At 36.7% G+C, this 15,648-nt stretch overlaps 4 protein-coding genes and 1 pseudogene across 5 annotated transcripts; 3 read left to right on the forward strand and 2 right to left on the reverse strand.

The window, feature by feature from the left end:
• The first annotated feature begins 116 nt into the window (after positions 1–116).
• LOC148763865 (NADPH HC-toxin reductase 1-like) lies at positions 117–2,006 on the forward strand (annotated as a pseudogene).
• A 1,559-nt stretch (positions 2,007–3,565) lies between these two features.
• On the forward strand, positions 3,566–5,949 carry LOC18606672 (1-acyl-sn-glycerol-3-phosphate acyltransferase). 2 transcript variants are annotated; one of them, XM_007040414.3, is made up of 4 exons: positions 3,566–3,970; positions 5,060–5,077; positions 5,177–5,372; positions 5,494–5,949. In XM_007040414.3, the coding sequence occupies exons 1-3, from the start codon at positions 3,619–3,621 to the stop codon at positions 5,365–5,367; spliced, it is 561 nt and encodes a 186-aa protein (XP_007040476.3). In that variant the 5' UTR covers positions 3,566–3,618; the 3' UTR covers positions 5,368–5,372; positions 5,494–5,949. The 2 variants fall into 2 exon arrangements, with proteins under 2 accessions (XP_007040476.3, XP_007040477.3); XM_007040415.3 differs by having other exon boundaries at positions 5,177–5,367.
• Positions 5,950–6,096: 147 nt separating this feature from the next.
• LOC18606673 (putative WRKY transcription factor 41) lies at positions 6,097–8,070 on the reverse strand. The gene is given in 4 exon segments (XM_007040416.3): positions 6,097–6,254; positions 6,256–6,871; positions 7,177–7,305; positions 7,416–8,070. Coding segments are annotated over 4 exon segments (1,101 nt in total). The 5' UTR covers positions 7,733–8,070; the 3' UTR covers positions 6,097–6,215.
• Positions 8,071–11,305: 3,235 nt separating this feature from the next.
• LOC18606675 (transcription factor TRY-like) lies at positions 11,306–13,255 on the reverse strand. The gene is made up of 3 exons (XM_007040419.3): positions 12,888–13,255; positions 12,631–12,718; positions 11,306–11,611 (listed from the first exon to the last, which is right to left on the reverse strand). Exons 1-3 carry the CDS (start codon positions 12,937–12,939, stop codon positions 11,488–11,490), a joined length of 264 nt encoding a protein of 87 aa, XP_007040481.1. The 5' UTR covers positions 12,940–13,255; the 3' UTR covers positions 11,306–11,487.
• Positions 13,256–14,031: 776 nt separating this feature from the next.
• LOC18606676 (uncharacterized) lies at positions 14,032–14,866 on the forward strand. The gene is made up of 2 exons (XM_007040420.3): positions 14,032–14,524; positions 14,646–14,866. The coding sequence occupies exons 1-2, from the start codon at positions 14,114–14,116 to the stop codon at positions 14,649–14,651; spliced, it is 417 nt and encodes a 138-aa protein (XP_007040482.3). The 5' UTR covers positions 14,032–14,113; the 3' UTR covers positions 14,652–14,866.
• The last annotated feature ends 782 nt before the right edge of the window (positions 14,867–15,648 follow it).

Genomic DNA, 15,648 nt, shown 5'->3' on the forward strand with positions numbered 1-15,648 from the left:
CTCCCCTCCCTATGCCTTTGGTCCTGTTAGATACCCATATAACGTAAGAATATTTATGATGTATTTAATGGGAAAATAAATCTGTTTTGAACTTTCGGCAATATACAAAGCCCAAAATGATGATAAACCTATACACAGATAGGCATAGGATATACATTGAATGTACTCAATTTTTTTTTAACTAACAATTTAATTCTGTTTGAGAATATATATTCCTTTGCCGTATCCTTTGAGGATTGCTAATTAGTTTCCATCAACAGGAAATTAAATTAATTAATCTGATCCAAAAATGATATAGTAATATAATTTTATTAATTAACATTTGTACAAACCGTAAATTTGTTTTCCTTCAAAAAAAAAAAAAAAGGGCACTAAACCGAAAATTAATAGTATATTGAATGTTAAAGTATATCAGTAATTCCACCTTTAGTTTGCTTGGTGCAAAACAAACTGTCCTCACCATTTTACTTTGTTGGGTGCAAAACAAAGTAGATCAGTAATAAAAAAAACCAGCAATAGCTTTCAACACCCTTTGGATTTCATTGTTGTTTTGTTTATTTGGTGTTTTAATATCTTTTTCTCTTATATTTTTATTCACTATTTTAAAAAAATAATTTTATATTTGTTTACTTTAATCAATTTTTATAAAAAAATGTAAAATTAAAAATTTATATTAAAAAAATATAAATATTTAACTTTATATTTTTATATAAAAAGATGATTTTATAAATTTATATTTTATTTTTAATAAAATATTTTCAAACCAAATACTACAATATAATCTTTCTAGTAATTACATTCTCTACAATCGTCATTTTTCTATAGTATATCCAACATTGCAAAATTATTTTCACAGCATCCTCACCACTAACAAAAGATGGACTGAACTCGCAAATTTTCCATAAATGAATCGTGTTGGACTCTTATTGATTTCCCATTTACTCGTGGCCTCGAGTATATGCAGGTATGTCCTTTTCTGATCCATAATTTTCATGGCCTAAATGACAGCTAGCAATTTTTGTTGTTTGATGAGATTTCTAATTTTATCCCAAGTTTTGAACTAGTATTAATTTGATTTTCGTTGGAGGAATTATATATATTCAATCAGTCATATATATATATATATATATATATATATATATATATATATATATATTATTTACAAATTTTTATATTCTTTGTTTACACAGTTATGCAATTTTTCTAATTTGAAATGATTTTCTCTCAATTACTTCTTAATTTTATTTTAATTCTTTAATTATGGTATTTTTATCCCAATCTCCCAATACAAAATCTTCGACTTTTTCTCCTAAATTACTGTTTTTACGGCTCAAATTACTTTAAACTTCAAGTTTAAAATTCTGACCATCTTTTTTTTGGATGAAATTTCCTGCTGTTAGACATACAAGATAGCAAAAACCTTAGCAGAGAAAGGGGCATTGAGCTATAACGATAATCCTGATGGCAAGTTAGAAGCTGTAACTCTTCCCTGTGGCCTAGAGGGAGGAGAGACGCTACTGTCATACGTGCCTCTAAGCGTAGAAGTAATGTTTTCGCAGCTCATTGGCAATTTGCCCGCTTTCAAGGCATTCGAATTTATTGAAGAACTTCTGGGATCAATTCCTAGGTACACATCGAAGACGTCAGCGATGCACATATCTTCTGCATGGAGATACCCTCCATGAGAGGCAGATTCCTTTGTGCAGCAGCTAATCCAACCATCAGACAAAACTCAACGTACTTTCGAGAAAATTATCCACAACACCAGATAAAAGAAGAGTACGCTAGAAATATAAACAAATCTTAACATGCAAATTCGGTATATAATAATGTATAATAATTTTTTGATTTCAATGTGCAGGTTCATGGGGCAAGAAAAGAAAGGCGTTGCTTGTGACTCCAGCAAATTGGTGAAGATGGGCTTTGAGTACAAATACGACATGAAGAAAATATTAGATGATAATGTAAAATGTGGAATACAGCTAGGAGCTGTCTTCCTCAATTAGTGATGAATTATATATTATGGTCAAATTATGAAAATAAAGCATCTGAATATTTGGTTTATTAATTGGTATATGATTCTTGTTTAAAGATTAAGATTCGAATCTCAATTCTTCAAATTAAAAAAAAATTAATGGAAATAAAGCGGTAGCTTGCCTTTGAATTAATTAGTGGGTTTTGGATTTGCATTGCTTGTAACTATATATTTGGAGTATTTGATGAAAACTTATGAAATAAAATTGTTTTAAGTTATTTCACGTGCATCCTTAGGGTAGGGGAAGTGGAGCATGCATCCTTGATATAAGGATCCATACCTTATTGTATTAATTTGAAATAGTGAGCTTAAACTTAAATACTCTAAGCTTAGTCCTTTGTTTTATTTTTCTCTATAATATTGGAGATGAGACAAAATTACTTTGTGAATTACTAACATTCTACTGCCTTAGTTTGGTTTTTATAAGATTGGAACCGTGCAATTTCAGAAACTGTATTATGTTCGGTCTAAAAGTTCACTTGTCTGTACTGTATCTACCATTGTCTTGTCCGTATAAATTATTAATCTCACCTTCATCCCCAGCTGCCTTAAATGTCATTGTCCTAGAACTTGGTAGTACTAATTAATACTCCAGTCAACTTCATTTCATGCTGTGCGCGTGCCATGAACAGCAAGAAAATCAAGATAATTAGCACCAGACAGTTCTTTTGGACAAACAGTCCAGTTCTTAAACGCTTTGCTACCTGTAACTTGGCTTTACCATCGACTGCTTTTGCGTTTGTTCCAGCTACTTCTTGTTCGCTTGTTTGTTTGAACTTCCTTGGCCCCTCCCATTGGTATTTTAAGCTGTTGCGTTTTTAAATCTTCTATTCAGAAAGAATAAAAGAAAAGAAGAGGAAGAAGATGAAACACAGTTATTTAAATCTCGCGAAGGCTCCGGCACGTCCATTGTAGGCGACAAGCAGAATAAAAGATTATCCTTTCAAGACACAATTAATCCACAGGAACGGCTCAATCCAACAACATAAAGACAGGAAGTAAAGCTAATTTAATAGCGAATTGATGGTCCGGCATGGAAGGGAATCAATTCCTACCTCCCATGCATTTGTTCCGGAAAGTAAGCAAGAACAACAACACTTGATATGTGTTAAAGAAATAAACAAAGTAGTCAAACATTTTAGTTTTATAGTTCCAAGCTTTTAAAATACCTCGTTCCTTTTTAGGTAATGTTAGGAGAAGCCAGAGGAAGTGACCGTTGAACATGAGCTCAATTATTATTTTAGACCCTTATGGTATTTTATAGTCGACCTTCCGCCATGCGCTCTCCACATTTTTTCATTTGATTCTCTGCACTCCGCACCGTTCTATTTCAAGAATGGGCGAGGAGAAGCCCAAGAATTGGTGGTGTTACTTCTAATTGAAGGTAGAAAATTCTTGGGCTCTGTACAGTCCAGGTTCACTGTGATCAGTCCAAGTCAGTGTGGCAAAGCCCATTATACATGGCCTGTTTGCTGCAGTAGAACCCAAATCCACACATCAAATTTCTCCGATCCACCGCATTACTATTATCTACAAGAGGGAAATCCAAATTCCTAAGCGAAAAGGCAGAAGCTGTAGTTACGATGAATCTCAGTTGTCTACAACTACTACCCAGCTATCCTGTCCCTCTAATATTTGCGGGCTCTTCTTCTTTCTTGCACAATCACCGAGCAAACCCAAGTAAATTAAGCAGAGATTTCAGGAGTTATAAAAATGGAGAAGTTGTAAAGAGGAAAGGAGGAATTGTATGTGGGTGGTTATTGCCAGTGGATCCATGGGCACCTAACATTGACTCGCAGAGCATTGCTTCGCAGTTTTTTGCAGTTTCTTTGTTTCCGTACATTGGGTTCCTGTACTTCATCACCAAATCAAAGTCTGCTCCGAAGCTCACCCTTTTTGGCTTCTACTTCTTGCTTGCCTTTGTTGGGGCCACCAGTGAGTTTCTGGGAATTATACGTATCTCTTTCTCAGATCCTTTTATTATGGAGTAATTGACATTATAAGGTTATTTTATGCTGTCTCTCGTTCTGAACTTCACAAATGAAGTGAATTTTGACTTGGGAGCAAGGGGTTTCTCTTGCCATGAAATGAAGAAACTAGCATTTGGGCAAAAATTAGAATAAAATTAGACAGAGTAGCTAAGGTGCAAACGAAGTGAAACGATCATTAGTTACCTCTTGATAATGGTTTTTTACAAGATCCCACTTTGTTGATAAAGGCACCTACGTTGAAATACCATCATTTTTTGCATACATCCTCTTTTTGTTTTCTCAAATTGTGTAAATCACATGTTAGATATTTGAATTTAATTTATCTTGTTTCTCATATTCTATGCTACCTTTTTTTTTCTTATTTTTTTGGATAATTAAATGCGACCTTTTTCTTATCCTAGCTTAGGGAAGATATGCATTTTGTGACAGTGGGGCATCTTAAAGCTGTAACACTTCTGTTAGAATGGTAGAAATTTGGTGTCTGCTTTTGCTCATTTGGAACCAGGGCAGGCAGGCAGCTAGGTTCCAAGTTATCTATATATTCTACCATGTAATTTCTTCCCAGTTGTGATGCTGGAGAATTCCATGAATCCATTCATATATTTCAGTGCTGATCATTGGTTTCACATAGATTCTTCTGTTTTAGTGGCAAGTCTTTCTTATTTTTGCTTCATTTTCTCCAGGGTGCTTATTTTCATCTTTTTGTACACTGCCTAATATAGATTTTTAGGCTTTAAATATATTCACTTCTTTTCTATTTGAATCCTGTGGCAATGTTTTCCAATTCCTTGTTTACTTGGTCAGTGGAGCTAAGCTGCATGAAGTACACAATTCAGCCCAAAGCAAACAGAAAATAAATGAGAGGGGATAGGGTTAAAAAACAAACAAAATGTGGCTTCATTCAATTTAGTGTTGTACAAAATTTCTTACTTTGGATGCTTTTCTTCTGTAATTTGATTTGCTATTGGTGTCTTGTTTCAACTCTCTAATTTTGTTTGTGTTGGTCTTTTCTGACTTCGTGTCCACCGAGCAGTCCCCGCTGGAATATATGGTAAGTTCTCACCACTAAACAAAAATTGCTTTCATTTGTTATCGATCAATTTTTACACATGCATGCCAAATTGTGACTCTATCCATGTGGTTGAGACAGCCAAGGTGAAATATGGTACTTCCTTGTCTAATGTGGATTGGTTACATGGAGGTGCTGAATCACTTCTCACTTTAACCAACTTATTCATTGTCTTGGGGTTGAGACAAGCTCTTCGGAAAACTGAGGATGCAAAAGAAAGCACATCAAGCTCTGCTCCAGATGCAAAAGAGCAGAAGAAGCCATTCATATAGGTGTAGTAAGTAACATTATAATTAATATCCTTGCCATTTCATTGTTCAAGTACTAGGAGCTCTTCTCACTTCTGTTGAATGTTGCTTCTTTTCTCACAGTTATGTAATACCTAATCTTTTCTGCAGTTACCTTGCTACTATTGTTCTCCTGAGATCCCCTCAGCACAATTACTAGCACACGTGCAACCTACCATTCTTATTTGCTGCTGAGTATCTTGGTTATTGGCTCATTTTCACATATCTTATAACATATTGCGAGTTTCCAGTCTAGAATTACAGATGCTGTCCGCGTTTCTCCATGTCCTCATTTTATCAGATCTCTTATCGGCATGAGTTCTGGGTTTTATTTTGTTTATGTATTCCATCTGTTAAGAGTCTAGACAAGCAATGTTGTGTCTACTGAATAGACCATAGGAATGTAGATTCTTTTTTCCCGGTATATACATATTTTTCTATTGGCAAAGATGGGATTTGTTGCTTTCGCACAATATTATGTTATGGACAACTTATTTGGATTTCAAATGGCCATCGCTTGAAAACTGATTTGCATATTGCAATGAAGTTGCAGCAAGTTAAAGGATATTTGCATCATTTATGTGTTTCACACCAGAAGGTTTCTATATGCCAACACTATTCTTTTTGGTAAAAGTCTAGGTACCAATATTATTGCAACTGCGATTAGAACTAATGTCAAAACTTGTTATCCGAGGAAATTTCTTAAAATCAACATTGAATTGAAACTGACTTATTTATTATGCAATAGCTCATGTCATAACACAAGCTAGGATGAACAGACGCAACCAGCTAATCTGGTCAGCGTAACCTGAATTCTAGACCTACCTTTACTCTTATTTCGATTGTGAAAATGAATTAGGAGAAAAATCCCGGGGTGTCAAAGGGGAAGTTTGGATCCAACTCCACATGATCGAGTGAGAAATCCAATTCCATAATTGGAGAATTGGTGGCTGAAGTGTTGGCCGAAATCAACTCCGTGAGAACAGATTCAGCATGCCGTGCATCAAGAATCCCTCCCAAGTTGTTCATCTGAGAATGAGAAACTGAAAAGTAGTTTAATTCAGGTGTAGCAGGAGACATGAAAGGCGAAGAGAAGCTGCCCAAGATATTGTTGTTATCAAGTACTCCTGAAGGTGAAGAAGTATGGTTTTCGCTCGTAAGGCACCCAAATGATGATGGAGGAAAAGAGAAGGACGGTGCCACCCCTTTATTGTCTAAGCCCTCAGTATTGACCCTTAGGCCTTTTCGAAAATTTAAGAGGATATCTTGTGATTGCCATTGTTGGTTATTGTTATAGTTAAGGTTGTTTGATTTATGTTCTTGTTTTTCTGGTGATGCTGGTGGTGGAACTGCTGCCTGGTTGCCAAGGGCACATGTGTGAGTTCCTCTGTACGTGATCTCAAAGATGGCGGGATCTTCATCCGATCTCTGGACTTGCTTTGTAGCCCAGCAGTTCTGAGTGTTCCGGTAGGTGCATCTGTAATAGCTTCTGCAAAAGCAAACCATCTCCCATCAGAAATTTTACCAAACAAAAGTGAAGATACTTGTAGGAAAAGAAAATTTTAGGCACTCCAATGAACTAGTCAAAAACAGAATAGCCTACTTTTCTTTTCTTGGTTTTTTTTTTTCTTTCTTTTTGAAACTACAGATCCCAAAGGGTTAAAAAGTTGGTGTAACTTTTTTTTATATGTTTAATAGAAGAAACTGCTTAGCAAATGATTACATGAGTGGCTCCAATGACTTCCAAGAAAGAAAAAGGGTCTTTCAAGCAGGACAAGAGAAAAGACTTATCACCTAGGATATTTGGCTCCGAGGATATCTTTCTGCCCATATTTTCTCCAGCTGTACCCATCGTCATGAGGTCCCTCCAGCAGGCTTTCAGAACTTACTCTCACCTGATCCGTCCATCTAGGCAACATCTTTCTGCAAAACCCAATTCCAAAAACATGTTCCAGGAAGCATTAGCATCAAATTAACCATAAGTTTGCAACAAAAGATGCGAGAATTTCATAACTTGTAGCTTGAAAATTCACCTCTTCTTTGAGACATCTCGGATATCCTGGTTGTCCTTTTCAAGGTCATCACTCCGAGGGCTGCCGTTTATGGATAGGGGAGACTCTGGCACTCCAGATGTTGCTCCCACATTCTGTTGTGGCTGTCCCACAGGCCGATTCATTTTCAAAATCAGAAGAGCTTTCTCGTAGGAAGACAAAATCTTCTGTACTAACAAGTCCCTGGACTCAACAGAAGATGCTGTTCCCAAATGCACCCTTAACTGTTTTGCTAATTCCATTCCTTGAATCAGCTCACCGATCAGTGTTTCCTGCTCCCAGTGCCATCCGTGCTCCATTTTTTCCTTCTTCTACAGTTTTCACCGCACGATATAACGGGAAATAGGGTGATTCCTTCTTTGAAATTTGGAAGTACTAAATCATAATACTACCACTTCCAAATACTAGACTGGGTAAATTTGTGTTATCAAGAAGCAAAAGCTTTCCCCTAAGGAACACAAGCAGAAGCAGCCAAAGGGATTGAAATAACCTGAATGGTGAAGAGTAAGAAGCAACAACCATGGAAGTTGGCCTGAATGAAATTTGTATTATGGAGCCGAAAAGTTCAGCTGTTAAAAACTTGTTTATGTAGAGCTTAAGCGAAAGGGAGAGTACGAGAGTGAAAGCTCTTGGTTTGAAGAAGAAAATTGAAGGTTTGGGTTTATAAAGGAGCTCCTTGAGATAGAAAAGGTTGTGGGAACGTAGAAAGTTTGAAGGTTGACCAAAAGAAACCGAGTTTTTCAGCATAGACCAGTCTTTGGTCATACGATAAGAAGTAAGAGTGGAGTGTGCGGACTGAGGAGAGGTCCAAACTCCAAATTCTGACCAATTCTTCCTTCAAATTACTTCTAACGTGGCCCGCCCTTTTCTTTTCTCATTTGTCCTTTTATGACACGAATGATTGAGGTTAAGAAGAGAAACGAATAGAGAACTAAGAAAGTCAGGGTTGAAGCTCAATAGAAGAGTTGGACCAAGAAGTTTCAAACCATATTCCGCGTTCTTGCTCTGCCCTTGTGCTTCTCAATGTGGGGAAAATGGGAGCTTACGTGTACCGAAGACGCCATCTGCACCCACTTCTCCATCTGCTTATCCCTGCTAGATTCTTCACGTGGCTTTTAAGTTTTCTAGTTTCTTAATGTGATTTTCAATTTTCTATGATGAATCTTAACTGTCGAGAACATGCATAAACGTAGATTGACTCAGTCTGGCCATGCTTGAGCCAACCCTGAATTCCTTTTCTAGAGGGATTTGCCCCTGTTTCCATGGTCAAAGAACTTCAACACGATGCATGCACGGTAACATATTTGGAAACCGCACAATTCTTTTTAATGGGAAATTTTCCAAAAGAACCCATCTCTTTTATAGACTTTAAGATAATTAAAAGCTTCATCAAAGGCAGGAATTTCACCTGGATTGTAGCCACCAAACAACATCCTTCATTTCAAGGGCCCCTAAGGCCATTGTCCTGAATTAGGAACCTAACCCAACAACCCTCTCTAATTCATACGTAGATTAGAAAGTGACTAAACAACAGGTTTCACTGTGATTATTAAGCCTATTAATTCGATTAAGGTTCTGTCATTTTGGGTCCTTTGTTTATCTTTGTATTGTTGGGTTTGTTGAGCTTTTCCTTCAATAAGTGCCATGAGATGGACATCACCATGATGAATGGAATTGCAAGTGTCCCCTCTGAGACATAGTATAGTATTAGGAATAAACTTCGTCTTCATTAAATTAAATTCAGAAAGCAGAAGAGAGACAACATTTTGTTTGTTGGGTCTTCAATGTGAAACCTGCAAAGTCAAAACAAATGAAGGGATTTATTAAATTCAGAAACTAGCTAGGCCTCCTCGTGCACAAATCTTTTGGACTTGATATCTTATTTGCAGTTTGCATATATATACAATTGTTAACAGAGTATTTCAATAAAATAGCTTTTTATTTTTTTGTTTAAATTATGGAATTTACACACAAATGATTAGGGGTCGTCAACGGGGTTGAGGAGAGTTTTCAATTAGACCATTTTCAAGTACTAAATGACAATAAAGATTAAAACAAATCTAGTAGGTATAATAGTACTTTTGGCAATTGATTTAAATATATATATATATATATATATATATATATATATATATATATATATATCTATCATAGAACTCAATAAGGGTCAATTTTCTCCATGGATATGTCATTTTCTGAGTCAAAAGTCTCCTTAAATTAGATGTTGTGAAATATTTTAGTATTTGACTGTTCATTGGTCTAATTTTTGTTATTATTTTTCTAATTTTTTTCCATTTCAATTATTTAGCTTCTTTTATCAAATTTTTGATAGGGTTATGTAAACTCTTTTGGTAAGATGTTCTTGAACAAACCAATTAAAATCAATAAAATTTGAAATAAATTAATTACTTTCGTACTAATTATATCTTGTAATTGCTCAATTATGTTAGGTATATCAACATATAAGATACCTTAATCCAAATTTTATTATTTGACAAGATATTTGAATCTTCTATATATTCGATTAAATTTTTTTGCATAATTTTTTAATTTAAATAAAAAAAATAAGAATAAGATTCTCAAAAGCTGGTAGTTGAACAAGAAACTTTTGACTTGATGGTCACAAATGACTAGCATTAAATTTGAAAGCAAAAAGTTTTTCCGAAATTAACATTTGAAAAATTCAAAAGGTAAATCCCCTCCTCTGGTAATTATGGTAACCGCGTTTTCGTGGAAGATCATGGGGTTGGAAAATGACGTGAAAAATGGCCCAAGGTTAGTATCAAAAGGTTTTAAGCGACAACCAGGCTCATGCCCAAATTACCCTCAAAGAGTGTTGACCGCCCTGTCAGTGATATTGACTCTTTTCATCCCAACTTTTCCTGGACCAATCCCTCTGCCACCCAAGGACTAGTATTTGAATTTTAATAATAATAATAATAATAATAATAAAGAATTCTGTATGACTTGTTGGGATTTTAAGGTTAAATATCACCTGGAATTTGACATATCTATTAATTTTGAATCGCCTGGATTATTACATATATCCTTTGATTAATTAATGGCGGACTTGGAACCACGTCTCCATCTCCTTGTTTTTTCTAGTATGTTGATTATGAATTTCACTTTCGTCACGGTTAGTAAAAGTTGTATTACGTTGACTTGGATTTTTTGTTAATTTTTAATCAATTCTAAATGAGGTCTGTTAATTCCCTTCAAAATATAATTAAAATAATTACAACGTCGTTCCAAAGTGTCGTTTTAAATAAGTGTTTAAAAAATTTTCAGTTTAAATGCTTATTTTCCTTCTTGACTCATTCACCGGGTTTGTGAAACATATCCCAATTAGTTGATGTACAAAAAAATAACTTGTTGGAGTCTCCGCCCGAGGAGTGAGTGGCTGTCTTTGCTCGGTAAATATTATGGCATCCGGTAGCTATTCGCTTCCCAAGTTCACGCCGCTGGTCCCAGTTCTGGTTGGTGTGGCTGTGTATGGCCGATTGAGTGGGGTTGAGGCCCACGATGTTTGCCACGTGCTTTAAATGTGCAAGGTACTGTTCGTTTGTTCTGGAGGACATGTAGTGCTTTAGTTTTATATGCCTTGACTTTAGGATATGTGAAAGTGAACGCAGACGTAATTTCTCCGTGTGTGTGTGTGTGTATGTAGCTTTGTGCTTGGGATTAAAGTACGAGCGTCCGCATTTGGTTGATGAAATTTAAGAGTATTGCTTGACTTTTGCGAGTTCGCCTGCTATACAATTAAGCTTTTATTCAGTTGACAGTTCAATTAATCAATAATACATGATAATTCTCATGTTGATTGGTCTATTGATTATTTGAATAGTTAATTATAATGTTTAAGAAGACAAATATTTCAATCGACCCAAAACTTGATATTAGCAATTTAGGTGAATAGAACATCCAATACAAATTCTACTGAGAAGCACTCAACAAGGACAGAGGATTATACAAGAAGAATATGGAAGCAGCTGGAAAGAACTAAGGAAAGAAATTGGAGAAGAAATATGGGTAAACCCGTGGAAGAAAAAGAACTTCACGAAACTTTGGCCTTCTCTTCATCCCTTTTATCAGCAAACATCTCACCATGTCTCATTATCCAAAACCTCTCTATTTCTTCTGCTGTACGCCCTGGAATTCTTCCAGCTATCAAATCCCACCTGTTATTCAATTTTAAAACTTATGTAATGTAGAGTTAATTAGCATGTATAAAGAAAAGAAGACTCCTTGAAATTAATCATGTCAGAACTGAGAAGCAATAAGCTCGGAGAAAAAAGATAAACCAATAGTCTGATAAATTTGGAATTCGATGGGTCTATGTCTCAGCAGTAAGTACAGGTAAATCAGTGGGAGTTTGGTCAAGCAGACATTGATTATGAAGAGAAATATACATGTAGGGAGATAAGGGGAACAGAAAAGAGATAAATACATGTTTGGGACAAATCCAGAATTTCCGCAGGTTGACATACAATAATGCATAAAGCTGATGAATGTCCTTAGCTTATATGCAGAATAAAGGTAGAATGCCTCGTAAATTGATCCTCTCTCTCCTTAGAAATTGATCAACCAAAAAATTAAAAAGGGGTGGGGGGAGGATTTAAGCATTAGGAATTAAAATATGAGCACGAGTGCACTTCTGTATATCCAGTTTCTAGTTTCTCCCATGATTAACAATATTGTAAAAAATGTGCATTGCCCGAGGACCTGTTCTTTTTCGAGGAGTAATGTTTGTCTAGACCCCCAAGAAAAACTGATCATTGTCTGATCTTTCCATATAAAACAAACTCCAAAGAAAGTACAGCACGTTGGCTGAAAATTACTCCATTGAGTCCGTCAAATCGTGTTGCCTAGCGGCGTGCTGCAATGCAATTATTCCCGAGCTTCACGTTTTCATCTACTCGCCTCTGCACTGCACTCCGGATCAAACGGCACGCCCTGATCTTCCGGGCTCTCTCTTTCTTCAGGATCTCTTTCTCTCACGCAAGCACCCGAGCAGGGCCACAGAGACAAACAGGACCACGTCTATGCAAGTTATAGAAGCCAATCTACTGGGTTTAATTTCATTATCATTTTTAGTTTTCATTAGAAAATTAAGTTGGTATAGAATCTGTTTCAAGTGTAGTGCTGAAAATGTTTTAACAAAGCCGAGGAAAACTTCGTCAGATGAATAATGTTTTACCTGTCTCCAACCAATCTGTAAATTCTGTATACAAGATCTTCCTCTTGTTCAGTCATCTTTATGAATTCCCACTCGATACTGCTTACTTCTGCACCAGATCATAAGTTGAAAAAAAAAAATTCTTACAATTGCTTAGCGGTAAAGTCTGTCTCACTGTACTGTTGTAAAGTCATGGATGAAACAAAGTCAAGATGCATTATCCCTGAGAAAAGGATGACAAAAGTTAGGGTAAGTGTGCAGGCAAAAGAATCAATTACCTTCCGAGGTGGATTTTAAGATCTTGGCTTGTTTCTGCGGACGCTCATCCATTTTCTCCACACAACATATAGTAGAAAAAAGAGCAATGCACTCTAACTGGCTAGAAAGAACAAGATGAGAGAGGAGAAAGGATCAACGGCGCTGCACTCTGAAAGTAGACATAAATTGAAAGTATATATATAACAGAGAGAAGTTGATCAAACAGTTACTGAAAATATATTTATTTGTGGTGAAGGAAAGCATAAAATATGGGGAGGGAATCAACTCAAGGATTGGACAAACTGAATTGAAGTGTGGGAAGCATTATGAAGAAAAGACTGGTGAGACAAAATTGAAAAGAACTTAGGTGTATCACTCCTAGAGCTTCACGGACTGACTGGTGCGACTTACCAATGGAGTAACACAGGTTGACTTGTAGTTATTTCCCACTAGGTTGACTGTTCCGTCTTTTGGGCCTAAACCCAGAGGTTTTATCTGGAAAGTGGGTTTCCTTGGAAGACGCCCGAGCCCAAAGTAGATATAATCATGCTCATGCAAAATTTAGTGGATTCGTCCAATCATCATTAGACAGTTTTTCCTTTTCTATTAGTTTACTAAAGATTTCAGAATTTTTTTAAACACAATACTGACAAGTGATGATATATCTAAGTACGAATGAAATGTTTAACCTTATTTGTCAAGTTATTAGCAGATGAATTTTGCTCCGGTGAGATTAGATAGAGATTGCCGATGAGTATCCTGGAGGCCTCGAACCATCAACACTCTTTCGTTCGGACAAAGGGTAAAGAGAATCCAATTCAACTGGTCCAATTTCTCAATTCTAGTTTCTTCCATCACTGTATAGGAATACTCTTTACGGACTCTGACTGTAAAGCAAATTGAACCACCATGATTGATCTCCACGATTCTTTTTAGACGTTTTCAATGCGCCAAGGACGAATATGTTTGAATGAAAACAGAAGATGAAAGTTACTCTAGGCTTGACACTAACCGCAAAAACAACGCATGGAATCTATTCTGCTGGTATTTGTGATTAAAAGGCGACCATACCCAAAAGGTAGATTCGGAGTGTGATGTAAAATTGAACGAATCTCATTCGTTCCATGCCTATAAATAGGCTCGAAAACTGCTTTGTAACACCAAGGAGCCATAGAGAGAGCTCAAGAGAAGTCCTTAGAGGTTAGCAATTTCCTATTAGCCTTCCTATCTTCCCTGGCCCATTGCAATGGCTTCAGTCCAATGCTGCAAACCTGCTGAGAAAAGCTGCTGCCACCAGGGACACCAAGACCACTCATTAAGCCAGAAGGTGTCCGGCATGGCTAGCTCAATCTTCAAGGGCCATGGAAGCCACCACAGCGATGGCCAGCCTACCGAATGCTGCGGCCAAACCCAAGGGCATTGCCCACATCACACCACGTCTCACACGAGCCAAAACCAGTGCATGAGCCAGACTAACGGCCACAAAACTCAGCACGATGCATCCGGTACTGCCATGGCTTGCCAGGGTAAGACCAAAAAGAGGGGTGAGCACAAGAAGAGAGGCCTGCTACAGAAGATCAAAGATGGCATTTCCGGTGACGACAGCAGTAGCAGCAGTGACAGTGAGAGTGACGATGACAAATGTGGGACAAAAAAGGCAAGTTATTGACCAAACTTTGAAGCTCAGAAAAGTTGGGTGTTTTATAAATTCAATACAGATTTTTTTATCATGAACCTTTTCCTGCATTCTTACCGGTATCTAATTCTGTGTTTTGCAGAACTGAGAGGATCAGTCCTGGGGGATCCATCATCCGTTAAATAAAGCTTCCACATAGTATAAAGTAAACAAGATGCGCTAATGGAATCGATAAAGGTCCATGTAGCATGGCTGGTTCTATAGTGAAGCAATACAGCTTCATTTAAGTGTGGGATGTCCTATGTAAAAGTGAACTTCTGTCTCTAATAAATAGTAGTAATAAATATTTTCTATGATAAAGAATGGTGCAAGCAGAACCTTCTCTCGAACTCCTAAAGATTTTGCACCGATGGATGAAGTTAGGACCAAAACGTACATAACGCTCTTGATAAGCAAAGTAAAATGGTTGGAAGCCAGCAAACTGCAAGGAGAGAGGCTGCTGTAAACGCGAGCAGCCACATTCCTTTTACTTACATAGTATCACGGACTATCTAACAATCTGGGCCAACTTCCTTATAAAACTAAGCCTTTGGATGATATAAGATAACCGAGACTTTAAGCAGAAAGTAAGTAAAGTGGATGCTTACATTGATACTGTCAAAACAATGATTGCAATGAAGGTGTAAACCTTTTCCCCCTGAAGAGAAGATATCGACTGAAAGATTTGTTTCGATCAAAGTAAGTACGCTGAATTCTCACCAAATCCTGGAGTCCTGAGATTTTAAAGGACTCAAATGTTTTGATTTGCTTCTTTGGCAATCTCGAGAGTTCAATTACAGTTTTATTTTGCAATTCAGATTCTATGATCAACAGTTCTAGTATGGATGGTTTGATGATAATGATCTATGATGGTTTCCAGTTCATTCCTTCCTTTTCCTTTTTTAGTATGGATGATGGATATTCACATTGAGGTATTTTTGCATGTACCGGTCGGCGTGAATATTTTCTGCCCCTTTGCCTTTTTCTGGTGTTTTGTGGCTGAACTGTGTTGCCATTTAGGACCCAGGGGACTAGTTGTTTTTTCGTGGCTGAATTGTCTGACCCATTTGGTCTCTTTGCAACAGGAGATAAGCAGCGGAAGGGAT

Source organism: Theobroma cacao, chromosome 3, assembly GCF_053813885.1.
Source record: "Theobroma cacao isolate CCN51 chromosome 3, ASM5381388v1, whole genome shotgun sequence".
Taxonomy (NCBI): domain Eukaryota; kingdom Viridiplantae; phylum Streptophyta; class Magnoliopsida; order Malvales; family Malvaceae; genus Theobroma; species Theobroma cacao.

Bases quoted from the DNA above. Each gene is read 5' to 3' on its own strand.
- LOC18606675 (XM_007040419.3), bottom strand. From the start codon at position 12,939: ATGGATGAGCGTCCGCAGAAACAAGCCAAGATCTTAAAATCCACCTCG. The intron at 12,719-12,887 runs GTAATTGATTCT...GATCTGGTGCAG, and splicing joins CTTAAAATCCACCTCGGAAG to AAGTAAGCAGTATCGAGTGG. The intron at 11,612-12,630 runs GTAAAACATTAT...ATTGAATAACAG, and splicing joins TACAGATTGGTTGGAGACAG to GTGGGATTTGATAGCTGGAA.
- LOC18606672 (XM_007040414.3), top strand. From the start codon at position 3,619: ATGAATCTCAGTTGTCTACAACTACTACCCAGCTATCCTGTCCCTCTA.
- LOC18606676 (XM_007040420.3), top strand. From the start codon at position 14,114: ATGGCTTCAGTCCAATGCTGCAAACCTGCTGAGAAAAGCTGCTGCCAC.